Raw genomic sequence first — 26,215 nt, 5'->3', positions numbered from 1 at the left:
TGAGTGAATCTGGACCAGGAGACCAATGGTTAAGTGGTATGTTTAAAGTAATCTTTCATCAGTTATGCTGAATTTTAGCATTGTAATGAGTGTTTATTATAAAAGTTATTACTGTGAACACTATCTGTTTTGTCACAAAATGCATGAAGTTAAAGTAATCATTGTCGTTCATGTCTGCCTTTATGTTACAAATGACAGTGTATTTGTCTTTTCAGATCAACTACTATATGTGTTTGCCTATGTGCTACTTGTTTTGGTAGTACTATTGGCTGTCATGATTGTTTTTCATAAACTGGGGTAAGTACAGCAAGGATCTGTAAACAACTAGTGCATCAATTACTACATAATTTGATATCCTATACTAAGCTGTTCTTTTTAATCTTGTAGGATGCACAAAGGGACAGAAAAGCCACAGTTTCACCCTCCTGATAAAAGTGGCTGTGTTGTAAATTTCTGATCATGTTTATTTTGAAACATGCATGTCTGTGTACAGAATATGTACAGTATCTATTCATCATTATTATTTCAACATTATGCATCTTTAAGATTTTGTAAACATTTATAAAGCCAGTGTTGAACTAATGCTTCGATACCTTTACTGTATTGATAATCTAACGAGTTGTGCTAAGTGATTTAAAAATAAAATAACATTTTTTTTCATCAACCTTGGCATAATGCTAAGCCTACGACACACCATATAGTGCATGCCATTTGATTTACAACCAATGAAATGAAAACCAAATGTACACTCCTATGCCTTTTAGTGTCTATTATCCCTCACTATGGTAGTGTCTCAAAACAGAGGTATTGTTTAGATTATTTAGTCCTAAAGCTGATACGGCTTGAGGAAGTGGTGTCAAATACAGTAAGTGACATTATACAGCTGGTTGAGTCAACAAGGCATGGCCATGGTCAAATATTGACTCATCCCTTTTTAGTGATGGTTTTTGTTCACAAATGATTGCTAATACTGTCATTCACATACTAATGCCCTGATTATGCTCCCCCCCCCCGTTAAACTATACCTAGCTTAGAGTCAACTCTCATTTCAATGTCTTGTTACAGCTGGTATCTACCAGGTGTTAGCCCTCTCAACAATGGGTTGAAATGGATTTTGCACTGTCGACTACAAAAAAGACAGTGAAATAAAGCATCTAAAATAAAGGCAATAAATGTGACTATACAGAGTCTAATTAGCAGTTTTAGGTTACGTTTGCCCTGTCTGAAGTCTGAAAACATCCATAGCTTTTTAATGCCCCCCTGTTCAGTGACTCCAACACCATAACCCAAGCTTAAGTTTCCCCCAAGCTAAAGAGAAAAAAGATGACACCTTTAAGACTTAATGATCACATGTTTTTCATCTGATAATACTCCCAAAATAATGTTTTTAAAGAGTGCCAAATTTAGGGCGTGTGCATTATCTTATGTAAAATAATCGGTACAATATCCTTGGAAAAAACGACCACCCTGGTAGGCAGTGATATCAAGTAAAGGCTGCGAAAATGGAATAGTAGAGGATGATTAAACAATGTTGTCATTAGAAAAACACTAAAAGCGTATGCAATACGTATGTGTATGTTCAATCCTAAACCCGATCTTGCTTTGTAAACACCTTTGAACCTTTATGCATTTACTATTTGTAGTTTGTAATAAACATGTTGAATTCACTCTATTGTTTTCCATAAGATTCTGTGTATTTCTGTTTACATTGCATCCAATCAAGCCACAATACAAAAGGGAAACCCTAACCCTAACCCTTTCAAACGGGAGCAAACACTATCGGAGAGTAAATGTATGCATAATACTGACCTTCTGAGGCAGATGACACGTCAGTGTCATTTCAATGGCCCTGAGTTATTGTAATCAATTGCAAATAACAGGTTTCCAAGGGAGAAGACATTTCTAAATGTTTTCTTTTTGATCCACACTGTCAACATTGCTTTATTTAGGACATTAATCCTATTCATTATTGCCATGCAAGCTGTTTATTTCACATCATGATTTATACCACATACAATACATGTTACCTAATAACAAGATGAACCCAACCCATACTTTGATGCTATGACATATATTTTGTGTACGTATATTATATGTATATTATATTGTGTACGTACATGTTCTACTTTCATATACCTAGTTCACACAGCAGGCCTACCACACATTGCTGGAGTTGACATTACTTGATTTCAGGAACTGACATACACAACACGTTGTCCAGTGACCTTAAATGAATGTTCAACACTGTGAAGAAAAAGAGGTGGAATATACTATGTAGGCCTCACCAGTTGCATTTGATCCCTCCTCTGATTGGTTCACAAACAGGTAAACATAAAGTTGCTGTTTCTTTAGCATTTTCAAAGTAAAAGGGAACTTGGGGTCAGTCAAGCAAACTGATGGGTGGGAAAAGAGGAATACATACATATACATATGATGTGGAGGCAGGCTTCCATCTTGACAGAAAAGGAAATGAAAATACATTTTAAGGGAGATAATGATGGACCTTCACTGGTTTTAAGCCCAGCATGGCTCCATTGACCCTCCTTGGTCCCCTGTCTAATTGTAACCACATTGAGCAGGAAATGAATAGGAAGAGACCCCCACTGAAACAGTGTGAATAACCTTCACATGTAAGTGTGGAGTCATCTCTCTCTTTCAGCTCCTATAAGACAGACTATTGTGTTAGGTGGCATGAACTAAAAGGGGAGAGGTTAAGGTTTGGGTTACAAAAATATTTGCTTTCAGTGCTCTCTTATATGAGTTGCAACATTTTAACCAAGTGGCAATGTGAAACGGCTATTGTTTTGGTAAAGAAATAAAGGATATTTGTACAGCATTGGTTGCTACTGTGTCTGTATGTACAGCAGTACATCAACAGTACAGTATAATTCTCTTCTTCTTGCAGCAATGAAGTAATCATAAGGACTCTCCTCTTGCTTGGGCTACCTTTGAGTTGGTCTTGCGGTTTAACGTTTTACAGATGAAGTCACCAGCTTGTATAACTTTAGGGAGGTCCACTCCCTGTAATGAAACAAATATTGTAGATTACTGAGAAATCAAAGTAGTAACATTGCCTCCCCACCAGCAGGGAGGGCAATTGCAAAAGAAACCATTGTGGAGAGAGACACACATACTGTCCATATGTCAGTTTGGCAAAGACTATGCAACATTTGACAAATAACATTATGCTATGGGCAGGCTGTACTGACATGAATCAATGTAGTGAATGAGTGTACAGTTGAATGTACTTTCCAAGTGATTATAAAGGTCTATTATCTAGGGACACTGCAGCAACACTCACAGTTTCAATGCCCATTCCATGGAGCATATAGAGAACATCCTCCGTTGACACATTGCCAGAAGCACCCTGGGCATACGGGCACCCTCCCAGGCCAGCCACAGAAGAATCCACCACATAAACCCCCATCTGCAAGGAGATACAGGAGAGACATTCAGTACCCACACACAGGCCTTACATCAGGTAAAATCCCAGAACAATGTCCCCTGTTCTCTTTTATTATAATATGTGGGTCGAGTGTGCCCTGCCAGGACTGTGGTCTGTGTTTTACAGTGAGTTAGGAGAACTGTGGTCTCATTTCTCAGAGATGAGTGGGCACAACAGCATAATGTCCCACAGTTCAGCTTACTCATCCTCTTTGTCATTTCAAACCAGTACCACATTTGCGGCATGTTTTAATAATAGAAGACATTGTAAGTGGAAAGTTCCATATTGTCATGTCATAACGTTCTTCTGATTATCATGATTACTTGTGTTTTTTCTTCACCAACTCTTAGTCATCATGCACTAAAGCTGTATTTCTTCAAGGAATTTGTTGTTGTTATTATTTCTATTTATCTACATATACAATTACACAACATGGTAATACAGAACTGCCCTCGATATTTCCACTGGAGCTTTTTTTCCTGGTAAAACAACCTTACTCTACCATCTATTCATTGGATAATAGCACTCTCTCTAGCGTATATTCTATTTCTAAATGGTATATTCCAAAGGTCTGTTACTAGGCTCTGCAAATTGTTATCGTTTCCTTTAAATTCAAGGCAATAACTACATTCTAATGACATCAAGACACCCTCTTATGACCTTGAATACAATGTCCCAGTCTTCTCTGTGTTCTTAATAAATAAAACACACCCATATGTATAAATAATCAAACCCAAAATGTATCTCCTCTCTTATTTCTCTTCCAGGTTCAATTTGGTTTGTGCAATGTCCACAATCATTGTAATTGTCATTCCTCTCCATTCTGTGGGAAAATGCTTTTGACTGCCTACAATACCAAGTGTCTGGCCTCCATATGAGAATTAATGATGCGTTTTGGGTTGTTCCCCCTGCATGTCTGCGCTTTTGTTGGCCTGCAATACCAAACAGCCAGAAAAGGTTGCTTAGCAAAGGAAAGACTCACAACATTTAGTTTGAACCTTACAACTAGTTGCAAGAAGAAATGCTGTGACATAAGACAATGTTCTACCATCCTAAGGAGAAGATCCTGGGAGAAGAATCAACTTTATCATGATATGGATGTTATATTTTTCATATGAAGTGCGACTTTGCCATTGTCGATTAAAGGGTGCAGAATTGCCTAATTTTGTATCAAATAAATATATATTTCATTACTGTAACGAATAATGAAGACAACCTCCTGAGACATCTTCTGACCCTCACCACTACGTCTCCTAAAGACACCCGCTTTCCCCTCTAATGTGTCCCTAAGAACTTCTATTGCCCCCCGTGTACTGGTTCTCAGTTTCTCCAGTAATTAAAAAAAAAAAAAGTTTTAGAAGAAGGTGATAGGGAGAAGGTTTTTCCTTCTATCAGTGGCCCCGGGCCTGAGCTAGATTACTCTTCCTACAACGAATGGTGGATTGCTGATTCACATGCTTAGTATTCAAATGTATTGATTGTAAGTCGCTTTGGAATAAGGCGTCTGCTAAATGCCAAAAATGTAAATGTAAATGTAAATTTAGATTTAGCAGATGTTGAGTCACATAATATGTGACAGGGCCTGGTGAAAGGGGGAACAGTAAAAAGTCGGGAACCGTGAAGTCTCGGAAATGACAAGAAATTGACTGCTGACTTGGGGAACACCAGCTCCTGTCACATATGGCCCTATACACTACTGATGATGAGCTGGTTTTAAATATGATTGATATGTTCCAACACAGCACCTGAGAGTTGGAACTTATCAACTGGCACGTGATAAAACTCCAGATATTTACAACACTTGCCATACAGGTGTATGACCTTACTTTCAGTTTGGGGGAAATAAGTCAATGCCCCAGAGGGGTGGCCTCAATGCTATTTTCAACAGTCTCTGGAACCTTGCGCTTGATGGGGACTTATTTCGAAGCCAAGTGTCTATCAGAGGCATTGCAGATTAAGATATCAAAAATGTTTTCCACATGTCCTAGCGACTGTCAGGAGAATATTAAAGACGTTTTCCAGCTTCCGTGGCAGAGCCAGATGTCAGAGTATCCCACGGTGAAAGATCTCTGCTGTGGCATCAGGACACATCCATGGATGTGAAGCCATGAAAGACTTCTCTCCCCCTCGGGGACAGGCCAAGCAAACAATAATAATGGAAGCTCCGTTGCACCGTGAACAATAGTCCTAATTGGTGCCTTTTCTAAAAAGACAAGGCCCTATTTCATCCAGGGGCTGTCTGTGCCGGCTATAATTGCTGTTTGCGTTGGCACAGGGGAGTGATCCACTCCGGTGTGCACTGTGCACGAGATTTCCAGACCTTGGATAACGCCAGAGCCAGATATTGTGCTGGGCAGACATTTTTGTTGTTTAAACACAGAGTTGTAGTTGTACCATGCCAATCCTCTTGCCTTCAACCACTTGAGAGGTGAGGGGTCTTTGTCAGATCGTTTCCGAGGGGAACAAAAGGCAAGAAAAGAACAGTGATCCTTTTTGACAGCACGTTTGACTCCTGTTTTGCTATGGACGCAATATACGCACAGGGGATTGGTGGTCAGAAATTCAAAATTTCTAGGGTTCAATTAGCTTCACACAGCCCAGAAACCAGATGTGGACTCGCTGTTAAAGAGCCACATTTAGTGAGCCATGGCTGTATGAAAACAATGCATTCCTGGGAAAACAGGACACTTTGCAGTATATTCTGGCTTTTCAAATCACATGATATGGGGGTTATTGAAGGCGGTTGACATACTGTAAGTGAGCAACTTTTGGGATGGCCACACTCCTATTATGGTTTTGTTTAAAGTGTGGCAGTACGTCAGTCAGGACAAAAGGGGTATGTTCATTGAAGGATTTGAGGCCACAATGTTTCGCCAACTCAGCCTTGACTTTTCTCTACATAAACTGTGGAACTGAGGGAGATTGTATTCACGGGTAACTCGCAAGGCTGACACATTTTTAACCTGGGACGGCAATAAATAAACAGTCCTGTAAAGCCACAACCTTTTCCTGGTATTTATGGCAAATAGGGAGGTAGACAAAAACATAAATGGATTACTCAAAAATGAAAAGAGGGAAATTTAAACTTAGAAAGAAAGCATGAACACCCTCCATTGTCTATGTTGGAACATAGTTATACACCAAGTTAAGACCACATTCCTTTAAGTAAAAGCCTCTTTGTTATTAACGCCATAGCGATTTGGGTAACACTTAGAATGATGATAATGTAGCATCCATAAAGCATTCATTAAGTGTTTATATGCATGACATAAAGAGTCAAAATGACCTACATTATTGTATATACTCATTTAAAAAGTATTTATTAATGTGTTATGCAACATTATGCAATGTTAATACATTGATAAGATACACATGTGGGCTCATTCTCTATAGGAATCGTTATCCATCAACACAGAAGGGTAATATAATATTGATTGAATACTGATTATACTCATGAGCTGAAGCCAGTCAGTGAGTACCAAGATGAGAGGAATATGAATGTTCATGCTTAAAGCTAGCAACATCACATACTTGCTAACTCATACCAGTATCTTCTTAGAGGGACACTTCACTTTCTTTTTTTTAAACCTCAAAATCATTATCCAGATCACCTTATAACTTGCTGTTGAGTTGTGGTGACCGTGGTGGTAACCATTGGGATCATTAAAATAATAATACATCTTTTGCTGAACAAATGTGACATTGTCCCATTGCCTTGCAGTTAAAAACACACTGCTTTGTCTGCATAGTGTCAAATTTCACCTGGGACGAAAGAAGGGGCGGAGTTGTGTTTCTTGCTTTGCATATCCCTCTCTGGTGCAGAGACCCACAGGAGGTGGGTTATGGTAACATAGTTATGGTGGAGTCCTGTTTACCTACTGTAGCATGTGTTAACCAACAGTGTTTACCTACTGTAGCATGTGATTCATCTCATAATCATCAGTTCTAACATTCATATCATAATGAGGAGGGCCTGGGAGTAAAATTCTGGGCTCTGACTGCAATGTCTTGAGCCCCTAGACACAGTGGATGTAAAGTTCCTGTTTTACAAGATGGTTCTACTGGCACTAGCTTCAACAAATTGTGTGGGTGATCTCCATGTGCTTTCCATTCACCAGCGTGTGCCCAGATTTTGTCCAGCTTTACCAAAGTGACAGTGTGGCCGAATCCAGCCTACTTCCTACAGTACTACAGCCTTAAGCCCAATTTATACTTCTGCGTAAAATCGACGGCGTAGCCTACGCCGTCGCTTGCGTAGGCCCGCAGCCTACGGCGTAGGTTGACTCGCACCTCTCCAAAAATGTAACTACGCGGCAGTGCCTACGCAACCGTAAGCACTGTGATTGGTCCGCTTGGTAGCACATGATTCCGACATGATTCCGACTCTCTCGTAGGCCAACATGCGGAAGCCATGACAGAAATGTCATTTACTTTTTCTGTAATTACTTATTGATAAAGATTTGAAAAATTATGATAACCATCTTATTATCTTAGTTTACTGTCATTTCAATGCATTATAGACATTTTCTTTACAACAAGCATAACAAAAATTACGTTTTTTGATCGCTATTATGCCGCTATGAGTACACCGACCAACGCGACGCGGACCGACCAACGCGACGCGGACCGACCAACGCAGAACTATAAACTGGGAGAGCCCTTGCGTAGGCTATGGCGTAGCCGCGCGTAAATTCGACGCAGAAGTATAAATTGGGCTTTAGAGCTGTTCCTTTTTTCTCTGTGCTATTTCCTGATTGACTGAAGGGAAGTAGCAGATAGCATAACATCTGGACATTCTGCTGAGACTTCAAATCGCTGGCGATTCCTTGCGATGCCTTGCAACTGCCGTTGCGACTTTCTTCAAAAGTCCAAGGGCCCTGGCTCCTGAATGAATGATGAATGAATGGTCTTTATTGTCATTGCTACAGTACAGGTACCAAACAACGAAATTTAGGAGGGGTGGCTCCCCTGGTGTTAGGAAAAAAAAAACGCAAGAAAAAAAAAATACTTTTAAAAAAAACACAAGAAGGGAAGGAGCTGGTTTACATAAATAAAGGCTATGTACACTATCCACTATACTATACTGTACAGATAGACGACTAGGGTTGTCATATTGCACAATAGTGTTATTGCACATTTATTTAAAGTGTCGCAGTTTGCAGGCTTGAAATGTACATATTTGTGCCTCAGCACTACACCTGATTTTTTCAGTCCAGCAGCTGCCATCAATCCGTCCAGACTGTCCAGGGCCCAGAACTTAGGTCTTTGCTGTGTTCAGGGCCTGGACGGCCCTGTGGTAGAAGCTGTTCTTCAGTCTGTTTGTCCTTGCGGCCATGGTCCTGAACCGCCTTTTCGAGGGCAGCCGGGTAAAGTGTTCGTACCCAGGGTGGGTTGGGTCCCTGGAGATCTTGGAGGCCTTCCTGAGACAGCGTGTGTTGTACAGCTCTTCCAGAGAGGGGAGGGGGGCGCCGGTGATCTTCTGGGCTGTTCTCACGACTCTCTGTAGCGCATTTCTCTCTGCGGTTGTGCAGCTGGAGAACCAGTTGCAGATGCCGTAGGTGAGGATGCTCTCCACTGCGCCGCGGTAGAAGGTCACCAGTATCTCCTGCTTGCTGTGTTCCTTCCTGAGGACTCTCAGGATGTATAGCCGCTGTTGTGCCTTCTTGATGGTGGCTTTTGTGTTGTCCTTCCAGGTCAGGTCATCCCGCATGTGCATCCCCAGGAATCGGAGGGTTGAGACTCTCTCCACGCTCTCTCCGTCGATGAGCAGGGGCTGGATCTCTGACTTTTTCCTCCTGAAGTCTACTGGGCCCTGGGCACGTGCCCCTTCTGCCCGTGCAGTAATCTATGGGGGTGAGGGAGACCCAAAGTTCTCTAAAAATATACAACATTTTGGCTAACTCAATTAGAAAGTAAAGCTTTAGTGTTCTAGAACATTTTCAATTGCCTTCTAGGGGAGGAGTGGGCTTGGATTGTACTCAGCATTCAAATTGAATCTCTTGCCATATATAATGGAAGGGGAAGTGGCTAGACAGAGTGTCACACAGTTGTTTGTTCATGGGAAATGATTTAGTCTGTTGTAAGCGGTGTTCACTGTGTTGCAGTAAAATGTAGCCTACAGATCATGAATGTCACACATAAATAACTGTCCAAGGTTACAGCAATGATAATAAGTTATTCATTTGTAGCCAACTATGATGATGCGCTATCCAGGGGGAAGTGAACTACAACTTGTTGGATATGGGCAGTCAACCTTAACTGTAAACTGAAAAAATAGAATTTGTTTACAGATCAACATTTGTGAGTTTTATATACAGTGTTATAGCCTACAGAATAATATGAATGACAGTATATCAATTTGGCAGCTTACTTTCACTGATCACAGTAGGTCCATAACAGACCTACACAACTACCAGTGATTGTCACCCAGCATCATAAGGCCATACACACCATGGGCCATGACACTGTTGATAGCCTACCCCATCCCCCATCTCTGATGATCGGTGGAGATCACAGATGCCACACCATGTAGTTCCGGAATCATTACAACCGTGGTCGCGCAGTCTTCACAAATGTAAAATTAAGTAAAATGACAGAGATGCTCTGGTAATGAGTACCTGAGGGAAGGGAATTGGCCATTCCAGAAAGAATAACCTTACGATGTACGCTATAGTCACATGCATATATTCTATGGTTGCCTTATGAATGCATGTTTTGCTAGGGGACTGTTGCTTAGATACATCGCTGTGTTGTTTAAGTATTGACAACATAGCCCAACATCTCCTGTTGACTCCTTCACTACGTCTTTCCATGTATACAGCAGACTATCAAGGAGTCTCCCTATTCTCCCTCTTACCTAATGTTGAGATGTCAACAACCTTTCGTTTGCAGAGCCATTAACATTCTCCTCATGATAACATTCATTATTTCAGGGAGGTTGCTACTTGGCCTATGAGTAAGGCCTAATTAGCACCCATCAAACAACATCAACCTCCAAATGTTTACTCATTTTGTTTAAGATTGGTTGCGTTGTTTACAAATGAGGGGTCCTTACACCCAAATAGCCGACAGTAGCTACATTTTAATGGGACTCAAAGTTACACCAACAATGTCCTGGATTGGTTAACTTCAAACTCTCTAATATAACATGCTTGCTTTATGTTCCATAATAAGGAATTCAGTTTAACATTCTTCCCATAATGAGCACATGCACCATATCATTGGCCTGAGAGCAGTAGTATAGCTACAGTACCTAACCTTTTGGTGCTGCCCGCCTGGAACACATGTAAAACAATGTGCAACATGGGTGTCAGTTAATTTTAGGAAGCCTTCTCACGCTACAAGTTTCAATAACCAATAGAGTTCAAATCACTGCCAACAAACAATTTGTCCTACCTGCAACGAAGACAAGGACATGAGGTTAGTTAACCAGAGTATGCTGCAGTGTGTTTGCCTAATAGATGTCTAATCCAAGTACAACTAGTCCATCTTTGTCAACGAACAAAGCTTCTAATGTCCCTGTTTTTTGCATCCCAAATTGTTTGATGCTAAGCCATACAGTAGCTACCGGAGTGTGCACAAATGTTGTTTACTTTGATGCAAGTTGGAAATGTAATTGTGATCTGTAGCAAATGAAGGTTTACATTAGCCATTGGCACTTTGGATGTTTGTACATGGCATTACACAGCTGGTGAAGTAAGGACAGAAGCGTTGTCTCGCCTGTACCCAGGTGGGTGTAGCAGGGTAATAGAGCCTGTACCCAGGTGGGTGTAGTAGGGTAATAGAGCCTGTACCCAGGTGGGTGTAGTAGGGTAATAGAGCCTGTACCCAGGTGGGTGTAGTAGGGTAATAGAGCCTGTACCCAGGTGGGTGTAGTAGGGTAATAGAGCCTGTACCCAGGTGGGTGTAGTAGGGTAATAGAGCCTGTACCCAGGTGGGTGTAGTAGGGTAATAGAGCCTGTACCCAGGTGGGTGTAGTAGGGTAATAGAGCCTGTACCCAGGTGGGTGTAGTAGGGTAATAGAGCCTGTACCCAGGTGGGTGTAGTAGGGTAATAGAGCCTGTACCCAGGTGGGTGTAGTAGGGTAATAGAGGCGTGCTCATGACAATGAGCAGGTCAAGTGGCATCAGATGCAATAAAAGATTCTGGCCTTGAAAACAGCACTAATACTTCAGACACACCCTACAGCACTACTGCCAGAATCGCTATGCCAGCGTCCTGCTAGTCTACCATGTTGCGTAATATATCCGTCCATTGAGACTCATTAATGGTCCAGTATGCAGCAGGTGAGATTAAACAGTGAGTGGTGCTGAGCAGTTGCATCCAATTAAAGCCTGTTTTAAACCAAAGCAAATTGACAACATTTAGTTCAAAATTAATACTTTCCAGAACACACTGCCTGGGTGTTTTTTTGGCAATTCACCAACATTGCGAGGCCTGGACAGTTTCCTTTTACCACCAAGTTAACATAGACAATGTTTCTGGCCAAGTCCCAGCCTTAAACTGTTACCCATCAGTGGGTCTCAGTCCACCATTTGGGAACCACGGATGTTGAGCATTAGGTTCTATTGGACCAAATAGTGTCCCAACTTACTGACCCACATTCTCAGAGTAGCTAGTGCCCAATAGTTTATATTCTATATACAGTATATCTACATGTAAAAAAAGATTCAAACATTGTAGATGAACTTCGACTCTAGCTTGCTTTGTATAGCATGAGCGAGAGCATGGCAGAATTCTTAGTCAAGAGCGTTTGGCTGAGTTCTATCAATAAACCAGCAAGTCAGCCGTAGCTGGAACATGGAAATATTTGGTATGATTAAATATATTTCCAAGTCTATGAAATCGAAGGACATACTTTCTCAGCGTATGACCTGCGGAAGGTATGTTTGTAACAAAGGCCTTCCAGAACCTCCCCAACGAAAGGTACAAAGAGCATGGAATGTCTTTATCATGAACAAAAGCAGAGTTGACTCCTGGGCCTGACAGGGTTAGGGGGAATTCATTTCTCTCCCAGTTGGTGGTGTGGAATACTGGCAACCAGTAATGAAAAGCTATGATAAAATCTTTCATTTCCACTTTTGTGTGGAGTTTGTTGAGATGGAGGAGGACAAATGGCTGGCTAAATATCCAGGGCTGTTATTATTTTCTGTGGTCATGGGGCAGCTGTGATGAATCAATCTCAATGTGATTCACAGAGAGGAATTTCTCCGTTCTTCTGCTTCTTCTCACTCTTGTCAGACGTGCCCAACATGGTGATCTCTTGTCAAGGCTATTTTTAAATGCAGAGCTGAAAGCCGTTGAATGAATTTACATTGTAAATACCGATTTTGATCATCAAATTTGATCATCAGATGTATTTTTAAAAACAATGGAAGTTGAATCTCCAAATTGATATATTTTATGTAGAAACGATCATTGCACAAGTTATTGTTTTGTTTTTTTGTGCCGGTTTCCAGTACTCTTTACCTCACCTTTTACATCTTTACCAACTGCTACCTTGTTATAATGAATCTGAAATAAACACACAGTTTTCTTCGTATTTTGTAATTACTGTGTAATTACTGTGTGATTTCTTGGTAATATCTGTACTTCTAAGGAGAGTGCTATCGAGACATTTCTCATTAGCTCTTTGTCTTCTCTTTCTTGAGATGTCCTAACAAACATAACCATGACTAAGAATTCAGTGTATCACGATAGTCCTGGATTAGTTCAGTCTCAGTTACCAAAACGCAGCTGAAGGGAAGGGAGAAGGGTGTGTGTGTGATTGTGTGCGTGTGTGTGTGTATGTGTGTGTGTGTATGTGTGTGTGTGTGTGTGTGGGGGGGGGGGTTCTTTGTCCATTTGCCATGTGTTTAGTAGCGGGCAATGAAAGGATAATTTTTCCTTTGCCCTTTAAGCACAGCATTGTCAGATAGTTCAACAGCCAAGTGACAGATGAGTTGGGAGCCCCTCAGGGCTCTCCTCTCCCCCTCGCTCTCTGTGGCTTTGTCAAGGCCAGGGCACTGTCATGTGAAACAGACACCGAATAGGTGAGCCTTTGTATGGACCCCCTCACATCTGCTGACCCACCCAGCCCCCAAAGAGCATCCCTCCAGTGCTGAGGATGACAAACTGGGAGACAGAGCACAATGGGCCCCAGAGAACTGATACAGCCATGTCTGCCTTACCTCTGCTTTATGTCCGGCCTCTCAGGTTTTAGGTTTTACCAAAGAGAGGTGGTGAAAAACACCACAGAGGAGAGCTATTCCAGGAAGCTTTTGTACAATTTAATTTGATTTTGTGGTCTAAGCAGGGATAAAGCTTTTATTAATGATCTGTGAAAGCCTCTTTTATTCACTTTAGTGTAGGTGCCTGTAACAGGAGAGCTTGATGGACCTATCTTATGCTCATTATGATTCTGGGATTTTCTTCTCGGGTTGTTTATGTATTATTTTCTATTGTGGGGACTCCCAGATCACGTTCCCTAACATCCTCGTGCCAAATTGACAGATGTTTGCTTCTCTCCTATTTGTGTTTCATTGTAACATACACTTTTGTTATTGTTGTTTATGAATATCTTTTCAGGAAACAAGCAATGGTCCCCTCAATCCGCACAAAAACAGAACAGACAAGAGGTTTGGCACACACAAGCATTCATGTTATCATTTATGACCACAAAGGTATGTTTCACATTAGCATAAAAACATAGGAAGGAAAATGGTTTCCATTTTTTTTATTTTTTTTTAAGAAATGAAAAGGTTATGAAAAGGAACCCTATAATATGTTGTGAATATTTGACGTTGAGCCTTTCAGTAACTTTTTACTACGCTTCAGATGTACCTTTGATCTGTAGTTTCTCAAGCACACCAAAATGAAAGCAATACTCAATACAAATCATCAAAGAGTGCCACCAACAATGTAAACAATAGAGCAATTGTATCACATGACATTTTTACATGCACTAACTTTAAGAATGTGTAGGAATGTCATGCAATGAGAGCTGCCTATATCCCTCTGGATGCTAATGCTAAGCTAGCAATGAAAGAACTCCATGCTGCTATTAGCAGACAACTGAATGGAGCCTTTATTGTTGGAGGGGAATTCAACCACTCCAACCTGAGAACTGTACTCCCAAAAAGCATGTCTCGTGCCCCACTAGAGGAGACAACACTCTAGATCATGTACATTATGAACATTGCTGAGGCTTACAAAGCCATTCCCCTCCCCCACCTGGGACAAATTGATCACCCCTCATTGTTTCTACTCCTCAAGTACACACCACTCATCAAACGTGTGAAATCAACAGTGAGGACAGCTAAGGTCTGGCCAGAGGGAGCGGACGCCACACTACAGCACCATATCATATTAATACTCACATTGATACGCACTCAGGACTTCAATTTAGCTTTGCAGTACTGCTTATTTGCACACTACTCTGTGTTTGCACAATACCTATTGCCCTTGTTAATCTGTACATACCATACTGTACATCATAACTGTATGTCATATTGATATTCATCTCATGTATATTCACCTTTTATGTTTATTTATTTATACTTACTGTAATACCTCATACTGTAATACCACTGTCTACATATCATGTCTTTTGCACTATGCCACTATTTGCACTAGGAGTATTTACTACTCTGGTTCGATGCCAAACTATGTTTCGTTGTCCCAGTACATGTACTCTGTGCAAAGACAATAACGTTGAATCTAATCTAATCTAATCTAATCTAATCTAATCTAATCTAAACTAAACTAATCTAATCTAATCTAGTCTAAACTAAAGTAAACTAGTCTAATCTAATCTAAAAAAAAAGATTTTAAGATATACATGATTTGTTACAAAGTCTTGAATGACAAGATTAAATAATGGAGTAAGTTCTTAGAGTTTTCAAATGGGGTATACTGTGTTCTATTAGATAGAATTAGTGGAAATCATAAACCTTAAAATAATAATAATAATAATAATAATAATAATAAATGTCAGGTCTTACCTGCAGGGCAGTGAGGATGTTGGCAAGTGCCTGCCCGTAGGTGTCATGGCAGTGAACCGCCAGGGCGCTGCTGGGCGTGTCCTTCATCACGCTGTTTAACATCTTGGCCATGGAGCCCGGAGTGCCCACACCAACAGTATCCCCCAGGGACACCTCATAGCAGCCCATTCCATACAGCTTCTTGGCCACCTAGCCCGGAACATCAAGAGCAACAAAACAATTCTCTTCAAAACGAAAGGCCGGAGCCCACAGCTATCTGGCCTGATAAGAACTATATGCAGCCTCACTGTTAAAGAAGAGATAAAGTCCTCATGAGCCTCTCATATTGTCTAAGGAAGAGATAAGGTCTCTTTAGGGGAAATGTTCACAGAGGGCTCTGAGATTACCTTTATGGTCATACCATATCATCCTATGTAAGGTTTAACCTCTACGAGTCCATCTTTGTTTAATAAAACAAAGTAGTTTTGCCTTACCTCTGAGACTTTAGACGGTTCAATGTATCCTTCATATGGACATCCCAGTGCACAGGAAACATATCTGAAAGAAAACACATTCATAAACAGTAGTCATAAAGATGCCATTTCTTTAGTGAGCATTACAAAAGATATAGTCCGAACATAATGATCTCTTGCCCTGGGCAAAAAACTCATATATGATTTATTCCTTGTATCATTAGAATTACAGAAGAGCATAACATGAACAGCTCTATTGTCTGGATACAGTAGCTGGAAACTGCCAGTGCAATATAGACCTCAAATTGAATATTCAACTGGTGTTGAATATTTTCGTTATATGTTCCTTGTACTGTTGACAGTAGCAATGAGAAATGATGCCGGAGAATGAAGTAAAACTATATAGCCTTTCCATATGTGTAGGAAACGTTTACCGCTTGAAAGGGCAGACAACATGTGAAAAGTAGAAAATGTTTCTCCTGGGCTCTTGGTCGTTAGGCGATACCTCAGTTTGCCACCAGAATTTCCATAGAGCATAGCCGGACCTCAGGGAGCATGGTCCTCCACCGTCATACCAAACAGCAGGCATTTGCCAAAGTGAGTGTGTCAAACTAATGCGTTGTCATGGTAATACTGCTCTGCTTTCCTCCAGATTTAAAGGGTGCTACTGTACAACTTCTTTATGTTTCTGGTACTGTACAGTCCATCTGGACTTGTAGTTATAACGCATTGAACGACTCAGTGCACATCTGGAACTTTGCTTATTAACCTATTATTTCTGGAATAATTTAATGCCGTCTGAGTGTTCTTGTACAAATAGAGAAAGTGTAGCGTTCTGAAACAGTCTACAGACGTGTTTTCAGAGGCCCAAATTATTAAAAACTCACAGTATTTTGATCACAACATCATAAACACCAATCCTTGTACAGTTACATTTTCATGTTATAAGCGAAAGCAATCGCATTGTACATTGTTGGTTAACATTGGCTAGAGCATAGGGTTAGTTTCATGGTCTGGTGAAAGGGGTAACAAGTTGGCAGCTGATTTAATATTCAGACTTTTATTTAGAAAAATGTGAATACATTTCAGCATTGTTGAAAATCAATGACACACTCGCTAGTCAACTAGCACAGCTTGTTTTGTGAGCCTGCTAACAATGTAAAGTTGTGTTATTATAGTTAACTAGGCAGCAGTGAGGATTACTCTCTGAATCCATTGCACTGCAGTATTTTGCTTGACTAGCGCGTGTGTGTTGTGATTTTCAACAACGTTGAAATGTATTTCCGTGTTTCAAAATGAAAGTCTGAACATTTTGATTGGTTGCCGACTTGTTCCCCCTTTCACCAGACCGTGTCACATTTAGGATATAAGACATCGATGCATGCAGTACATGGCTTCACCAATGTGAAGGGGCACAAAGTGAGGAACCATATGGTACAAACCCCCGGACTGGAATTTGGCATTGATTGGCAGTGCGAATGACTTCCTCGAACCTCAGCATGCTTTCATCAATAGAGCAGTTGATATTCTTCTTACTGAAGGTCTCAGAGGCGGACCCAAACACTGCCACTTCAGTAGCACCAGCTGCAACCTTAAACAGGAGAGAGTACTGACTGGTGCCATACATGTAAAACACTTGTGCGTACTGTGTTATGACACAAGATGAAGGATTAACACCTTGTAACACAGTTCCAACCAACCTCTTAGACATAAAGCATACTGGAGCCAACGGACCCACAGGTGGATCCGAAGTGATATAAAGAGCTTACCTCGATCAATTCTCTTCATCGATATCACATTTTTTTCACAACTTTGCATGCTATACGATGCCACCATTTTTTTCCCGAGACGGTAAACACGGCCTAAGTCACATCCAGTTTTCTCCAACTGGAGAATGTGTCATGTCCGGTTTCAACGCCGAATTTCCATACCATTGGTCGGCCAACCCCAAAAAAATCCCCCGCCCCCCCCCCAAAAAAGAAAAAGAAATCTGATACATGAGAAAGGTCAAAGGTCAAAGATGGTGCCAAAATATCTCCAAATGGCCTAAACATACTGTATAGGTGTCCGCCTAAACATACCTGTACTAAAACAGGTACAAAGTTGCATTTTCTCACATTACTAGCATCGACTTTGGCACAAGTACTAATAAGACCCTGGAGTACTGATTCCTAGATGATTTGGGCTTGGTTATCAGGTTACCAAGGTGATATTCACTGTAAAAGCTGTTGTTTTTTTAGGCGGAGACTGAATTTGAGATGTTTTATAATGTTCTAGCTCTATTTTCTCTGGCACAGGAACATAGATTTTGATTCTGACACTTCTACAGCCACCCACAGGTGTTAGCTTTCATTTGATAACAAGATCATTATGAAGGCCCTTGTGATTGTGGAGATATTCTATATTCACTGTGGGCATGTCATTTCGAGCAGAAAACCAGAAAAATGAGGTGGATAAGATCTGGTTGATGTACTGCAACAACTAGCATATGAATAATGACTATTACAATGAATATTCATACAATTAATTAATAGACACAGCCTGGAGTAATATCTGTTCATTATAAAGGAAGTTGTTCATTGCATGATTTATGACCAATCGCTTACAGCGTCCTGGAAGCCGTGCATGTTGGGTGTCAGAACAGGGTACCGAACGTTAGGTGATCTGTGGATTCCTCGCAGTACCTCAGTGTGGTCCGCCATCTTATTAACAGAAAGACACAAAACACATGTACACAACATATCAACACAGTAGGTAGTTATGGTTTCAGAAAACCCCCATTATGGAGCTTATTTTTTATTCAATCCTCATACTTACCCCCAAAACCCATATAGATGAAATATAGCAAACTTTTACACATCGTAATGTCTCTTGCAACCACTAAAATATGTTCTGGTCTATTTCATGAAGTGAACGGTAATATATTTTATGAAAGTGAACGAAATAACATGCTTGGAAAACAACACATAGAGAATATATCTTGAGGCTTTCCCCTCCGAAACATCTGTGAGCCCCAGCAGCACATAGCTGGGATGCTGCAGGAGCTGGGTTCCCTCAGTAGTCCCGCGGAGAACAATGAGAGGCTAATAAATCACTCAGCGTGCTTTCTGGCCGCACAAAGAAGAGTTATTACCTGCGGTACCCACTTTGAAGACACAAAGCTGGTGGCCTCGATCACAGGCAGGCCTGTTTCCGAGAGCATGTCTATCAGCTGGATTTTGACTCCTGTCGGAACGATTTCCTGGAAAACAATGAAATGGAGACGGCTCTTTTCTGGATTTGATTCCTCTCAAGATTGGGGGGTACCCGAGTGGACATCTGGCCAATTCAACTGCAATGTATTTGCAATCAGAGTAATTCACTGCACTCACCTGCTGGCTGGGCCTGTTTCTTCCAAACATATTTCTTATAATTACAACGTGTGGTACCCAGACTTTGACTCTGTCATTCATGTCAATCTGCACCACAGCTACAGTAGACTACAATATGGCAACGATAAAGTTGTGACTTCTTCACACTGAACATACAGTACAACATCTGAACCATCTGGTGAGATCATGTCATGTTTCAAGGTTAGTTGGTGTTCATTTGATCAATACATTTTTTGAGGGGTAAAATGTGAAACACATGCCTGGGGTAATCATCGAAAAGGAATCCATATGTTGAAGGAAAATCAGTGAAATTATTTCATTCAAACCTCTGGTCTGTGCTGCCTATGGTATTTACTTAATATGTTGGGCCCCACATAGGCCCTACAGTATGCTAGCTAGATGGGTGACTATATTCAGTACCTTTTCATTTTGAAGTCCGTCTCTCGGCCCAACTTCAACGATTTTAACAAACTCTGGATACTCATGTGTTCCAGCAGTGCACTAAGAATAAATAGAATCGTGTTACATATTGAACACACATTATTTCACCTGTCCTAACACACTTTTCACAGTAGGCCACAGTAGGCCTCTCCAACACTGTGTTATATTTGTAGCTGAAAACAGTTTCAGGTCACTGCTTGGGCTTTAATAACAGTGAACAGTTTATGAACAGTGAAATGTGTCAGGTTTGAGCTGTTAGAGCTGTCTCTGCAATAACACCAGGCCACCAGCAATAACAGCTCTTCTGACATCATAACCGAGTAAGAAGTGCATTTGTTCATGCCTTCCACAGAATATATAAGCAAGTGAGGAAGTTACAGAGTGCTGACTTGATGCAGTCCCTTTGTATGATGATAGCCTTACAGTGGGGTAGAGACAGGGACTTGCTTATAGGCCTGAAGTCAGCAGTTGTACAGAATGTTAGAGTGGTTATCCTCTTAGGAGCCAACGGACCCCGATGGGGATCCGAAGTGATATAAAGAGCTTACCTCGATCAATTCTCTTCATCGATATCACATTTTTTTCACAATTTTGCATGCTATACGATGCCACCATTTTTTTCCCGAGACGGTAAACACGGCCTAAGTCACATCCAGTTTTCTCCAACTGGAGAATGTGTCATGTCCGGTTTCAACGCCGAATTTCCATACCATTGGTCGGCCAACCCAAAAAAATCCCCCCCCCCCAAAAAAAGAAAAAAAGAAATCTGATACATGAGAAAGGTCAAAGGTCAAAGATGGTGCCAAAATATCTCCAAATGGCCTAAACATATAGGTGTCCGCCTAAACATACCTGTACTAAAACAGGTACAAAGTTGCATTTGCTCACATTACTAGCATCGACTTTGGCACAAGTACTAATAAGACCCTGGAGTACTGATTCCTAGATGATTTGGGCTTGGTCATCAGGTTTCCAAGGTGATATTCACTGTAAAAGCTGTTTTAGGTGGAGACTGAATTTGAGATGTTTTATAATGTTCTAGCTCTATTTGCTCTGACACAGTAACATAGATTTTGATTCTGACACTTCTACAGCCACCCCACAGGTGTTAGCTTTCATTTGATAACAATATCATTATGAAGGCCCTTGTGATTGTGGAGATATTCTATATTCACTGTGGGCATGTCATTTCGAGCAGAAAACCAGAAAAATGAGGTGGATAAGAAGAGGTTAAGGGTATTTAAAGGTCCGGTAGTAGTTTTGTAGTTTTGAGCTTGAGCCTGATACATCGGTAGCAATCAAGGAATAATATCACAAGATAAGAACGTTCAGTAAAGAATGCTGTTTTGGTCCAAACAAATCACAGCATGTACCTATTTCACGTTGTGTTTGTTTTACAAGGATATGCACATGTTTGCCACTATTTTAAAAAGTAGCATATATATATACGTTTTCAAATGTTCTGTGTGACTAAAGAGGTCAGCAACATACTGTACATGCTTCACCTTTCGAATGCTTCAATTTCTGGTGTTCTTATCAATGGATAACCAACCTTGCTATGCTCAATGATTCTTATTCATTTCTGTCTGGGTTAGAATTGTAAAGAGTCCTTGGGTTTTATGAAAGGTGCTATATAAATCCAAGTTATTATTATTATTATTATTATTATTATTATTTCAACAAGAAAATGGTATTTACATACAGTATAGAGTATATAGTAAGTATAGTATGGCATAAGTATAGTAGAACATCATTGCCTCTGTCCTTTCACATGTCCCCGCCCTGTCTCAGTCATGGGTCATGTGCACGAAGCACGTGCAGCGGAGCCAAAGCAAGATAAAGACGCCCACCTTCTCCTCCTGCAGCCAACGCGTTAGCCACGGATAATCCTGGATGAGTTGCTCGTAGCTCAGGCAGTGCTTCACCGTGGTGGGTACGTTACCCATCCGAATAACTCTAACCGTTCAGCCTGCAGGACACCCCCAGGATCCTCTGACACCTGCAGAGATGGATCTTTACGTCTGACTGCAACAGATATTATGTAGAGTACACAGATCAATATGCTCACGCAGGCTGGATAATGTCGGGCCCCGCCGCATGAAACAATCACATTAAGAGGTTGGCAGCTGAGAGCAGAGAGAGAGTGAGAGTGAGAGAGAGAGAGAGAGAGAGAGAGAGTGACTCAGCAGTTACCATGGCAGCCGCATCCCTATCAAGGAAAGGATGGAGAGAGCGAGAGAGAGCTTGGAGGAAGAAGCGGAGGAGGAGGGGCTGGGTGAGAGTCAGTGCCTCACTGGGGACTGAAGTGTTAGCAAGTGTTTTGTCTGGACAAGACTGACAGTCTTACAACCGGCTGTGCGAGCAGCAAAGGCTCTCAAAGGGAAGTCCTCGCATGCCGAGACTCCGGGCTCTAGAATAAGACTAGTCACACCACTGCTTGTTCTAGGTCCCCCACCTCCCAGTTTCAGCGGAAACCTAAGGCTTCAGGGAAACAGGCTGCTTTGATTGATCTCCTGTGACTGAAGCAGCTGAAGGTTTTCCATTGCCAGGCGTGCCACTGCTGCCAATGTCAACTGCACAGTGAAATAAAATCCCCTTGTAAAGCCAGGGCACAATTTACCAGAGAAAGACCTATTCTTCCTCACCCAGATGTTAACAATAGAGGGGCTTAATGAAGTCCTAGCACTGAACCCACTTCACCACAATGAGCTGCCCTCTGATGAGAGACCCCTACCCCCCACTCAGAGGGAGAGAGGGAACTCAGATGACCATGCCTGAAAAGTGCTCTAGTTCTCTTTTGTGCACTGGGCTTCCAGGCTTATGTCCATCAGTTGTCACCCCTCTAAATGTGAAAACTCCCCCCCATTGCAGATCATTTCTAATCATGCCTCCACAGCCCTTCTCTGCGCTCTCTGAGAAGGGAAGAATGTTTCACCATTCAGCATTACCATGTCGCAGATGACTTCCATTAGTTGTAAAATCAGATAGTAAAGTAGAGGGGAAACATATTGGGTCACTTCCGTCATCCCAACACAACCCTGTTTGACTGTGGATATAAAATGCGTTTGTAACAAGCTGTAAGGAATGTCTGTGGCAAGAATAAAACTTGATGTTCAACAACAACATAGAACATTTTGTGGAATTACCACAAATTATCGATTGATTAGGATGATTAACTAATTCATGTTTCGACTGAAAAACGAACGATGCAAGTTCCAAATGATAGTATACTGCACAATGTTGTTTTTTTTGGTCTGAGCGAAGAAGAAACTGCCTTTGCAGCTACAATTTCAAAAGGTTGATTCTGAATCCCTGGCAGATGGAGTAAACTACATCAGTTGCATGTCCCTAACTGGGCATTTAATGTTTCCCTTTCATGAGTGCTCTGTAGCTAAAAGGACAAAGATGGAGACTCATCTTGACAAATACCAGCTGCGGAGGGCTGCTTTAAAGAAAGAGCTGCTGCCCCTTAGGGCCATCCCAGCTTATTGGAAGAAATGCAGTGCAGGTGAGTAAGGAAGTTTTATGTTCAAAATGGATATCAACAGGACATTACTTTTGCATTTTAATGATTTATGCCATCCTAAATTACACATTTTAGCAAGATCAAATAGTAAGTGACCTTAATTCTATTATTGTAAAAAAAAAAAAAAAAAAAGGAAATGCATTTCTATGCATCAGTGGTGACATGGGTAACCCCCTCAACAGACACATTTATGTTGCATATCTTCTACATATTTGCAGTTTCATTAGTTTCACTGTTGCTATCCTTGTAATGGATCAATTAATTCACTATAAACAAGTGCCACTGAAATCCCAATTAAACTATTTCTGTAATAATTAAGGCACTGTATTTCTCTATGAGGCTAGTCTTTTTAAAAAAAAAATAATATTCCATTTGTTCATTTGCTTTAATGAAATGACTCTGCGAAATGACAATAATTAAACAAGTCCTGAGCAGGGCGAATGCAGGTGTAAACATTAGAACCGTAGTCTATCTAATTCCCTTTCCGGTGCGTGCACCTAAACATATGACCGTAGTGCAATATTCCCTAATTACCTCCACCCTCCACCCCCCTTAATAGTAATTTATGATACAACCAGCAAACAACTTTATAAATCATGCAGACATTTGGTATGTAATGATTCTTCTGTTCCACAATATATTAATGAGGGCACACAACCCTAGTTGACTATCTGTGCAGTATAGTACAGTGGATTGTGTACATAGCCTTTAGTGATGTAAACCAGCTCCTTACCTTCTTGTGATTTTATGCTTTTTCAAAAAAATAAAAAAAATAATCCCCTTTCCTAACACCAGGGGAGCCACCCCTCCTAAATTTCGTTGTTTGGTACCTGTACTGTAGCAATGACAAATAAAGTCCATTCCATTCCATCTCTAATAATGTGTCAAAACAAAGAGAATGTGCTTGCTGCTCAGTAGGAAGTGAATCTGCCTGTCAGTGTTTGGACAACAACATATGAAAAACTAGAAGAAGATAGAGCTTTCTTTAATTCATTACATGTACACTTATGCAACAACTCAGCGCAGCATGAGCTAACAGTTATGACATCTGTCCTCACAGGAAAAAGATGCGCCTGCACTATTTGTACGATTTTCCTAGGCATAATATTATTTTATGCATGAAGATCTTGGAGACTAAACAGATGATGAATGTCTATAAAATATGTAAAATAAAAACGTAACAGAAAACGCCAAAAAGGTCCTTTTTTAAAAAAATAATATATTAATCTAATCTGGAAAATATTGCTTATGAAAAGGAGAGTGAGAGTATACTGTATCATTTCTATCCTCAGAAAGAAACAGATGTGCAAAACACACTTTATAGGGAGCAGGTTTCGGTATGGCATGAAAGGGGTTTTAAGCTCTCAGATATATATTGAAAACAAAGAAAACAGGATCCAGATTAAGTCAATTTCCATCCTTCCATCCGTCTTCAATTCTAAACCATGGGTTTGATTGAACTGCTCTAGTTGCAAAAGTAGAGCCTGCATGGTTCATTCTGTAACTGTGAATTCTAAAGTACGATTAAACAATGCATTATATTTATGGACAGGAAAGATTTTTTTTAAATATACTGTTCATCTATGGAAAGTTAGCTCTAGGATACTGTACTGTAACCCTGGACTCCCCTGGCTTCCAAGTGATAATGTTAAAGAATGTTCAGGAGTGTGTATGGATTGAGTAGTGTACAGCATGGGCTGCATCAGGTACAGTATGTTAAATTAATTACTGCAGCGTTGCGAAAAGAAACCCTATCTGTGATCAATTTGTCAGAACAGAGAGTGGACGAAAAAGAATGGTTCTTAAACATTTCGCATTCTACCCTCCCCTGCACCTCAACTGTGTGTAAAAGAGAGAAAAAAATGACCTCAGGGAAATATTATTTTTTGCAAACGTAAAAGCCTTTATAAAAACAGCGGGTTACCTTATACAGTTCCTTCAGGAAGGTCGACTGGCCTGAGCCAACTTTCCATAGCTCCCCTCAGAGACAGCATGTGTGTTAAAGATTACCTTGCAGTAGTCACATTGGATAGTACCCCTTGGCTTTTGGTTACAAAAGTCACTGACCTGTGTGTTGGGGCTACTGTCCCCAAATGACCATCAAGTGCAGGTTAAGAGGGTCATGTATTGCAGGACATTTAACTTTAGAGAAGGATTTCTCAACAGAAATGCCCATGCCCGTGCCGAAAGCTGTTTAGCCACTAGGCTGGCCTTCAGATCTGTCGACCGATGATGGCTCTATTTACATAGCAGCAAAATGCTGACTGTCAAAGGGATGTCCCGCAGGTGGTAAAGCTAAAGAGATTACTCTGCATCATTAACACTTGGAATGATGGTGAAATTGTTTCCCTTCTCTTTTATTTGTGATGGATTAGCTGTAATATCGCCACATCACGGTCAATTTGATTTGAGACAAGGCTGCTGGCTAGTTATTCAATAGGATGCTAGGTAACAACGTGTTTGACATTGATGCATCTGGGCAGATGTTTTAATGCAGCTGGAGATGTATTGTGCAGATTGTTTAATTGCCCTATGGAGGAATCCATGGGCGCATTACAGCTCCACTTGGATTATAAAGTTCAGGTTTTTCTAATGTTCCCTCTTTTGGGGGGTGAAAGAAATTAGATTTCACAGTACCATTTAACAAGAGCCTTAACGAAAGTGAACAGAGTCAAATGTCAGCGGTTGATATCTCTGTTTACCTCTGAACAATCAATCTGTCTTCTCCTCCTTTGTTGGTGTAAGAGTATTCTAAGGAGAATTCTCACACACCTATAGTCTCTCTAGGTGTTCAAAGAGAAGAAACTAAATAGGGTAATTCAAGAAATATATAAATTCAGCACACTGGCAACTCCACAATAACTTTCTGGATCACAGCCAAAGTTTTGGTCAATAGACCTTCCCGAGAGAGGATCAGAGAGGATGACAGGACAGTAGATCCTAACTCGACCTTTATCAGTTTTAATGTGTTTTACTGATTTCACAAACAACAAAATTCA

General features: G+C 40.8%; 1 protein-coding gene across 1 annotated transcript; it reads right to left on the bottom strand.

Moving 5' to 3' along the window:
- Positions 1 to 1,729: 1,729 nt before the first annotated feature.
- Positions 1,730 to 25,292, bottom strand: hmgcll1 (3-hydroxymethyl-3-methylglutaryl-CoA lyase like 1). The gene is made up of 10 exons (XM_080550436.1): positions 25,141 to 25,292; positions 21,541 to 21,689; positions 19,670 to 19,750; positions 19,012 to 19,119; positions 18,485 to 18,580; positions 17,321 to 17,469; positions 15,900 to 15,963; positions 15,427 to 15,615; positions 3,302 to 3,427; positions 1,730 to 3,021 (listed from the first exon to the last, which is right to left on the bottom strand). The coding sequence occupies exons 2-10, from the start codon at positions 21,634 to 21,636 to the stop codon at positions 2,917 to 2,919; spliced, it is 1,014 nt and encodes a 337-aa protein (XP_080406562.1). The 5' UTR covers positions 21,637 to 21,689; positions 25,141 to 25,292; the 3' UTR covers positions 1,730 to 2,916.
- Positions 25,293 to 26,215: the final 923 nt, after the last annotated feature.

The sequence above is a fragment of the Nansenia antarctica genome, assembly GCF_963989245.1.
Source record: "Nansenia antarctica genome assembly, chromosome: 1".
Classification (NCBI taxonomy): domain Eukaryota; kingdom Metazoa; phylum Chordata; class Actinopteri; order Argentiniformes; family Microstomatidae; genus Nansenia; species Nansenia antarctica.
The sequence above is the reverse complement of the archived record's forward strand: the minus strand, read 5'-3'. Positions and strand labels throughout refer to the sequence as shown.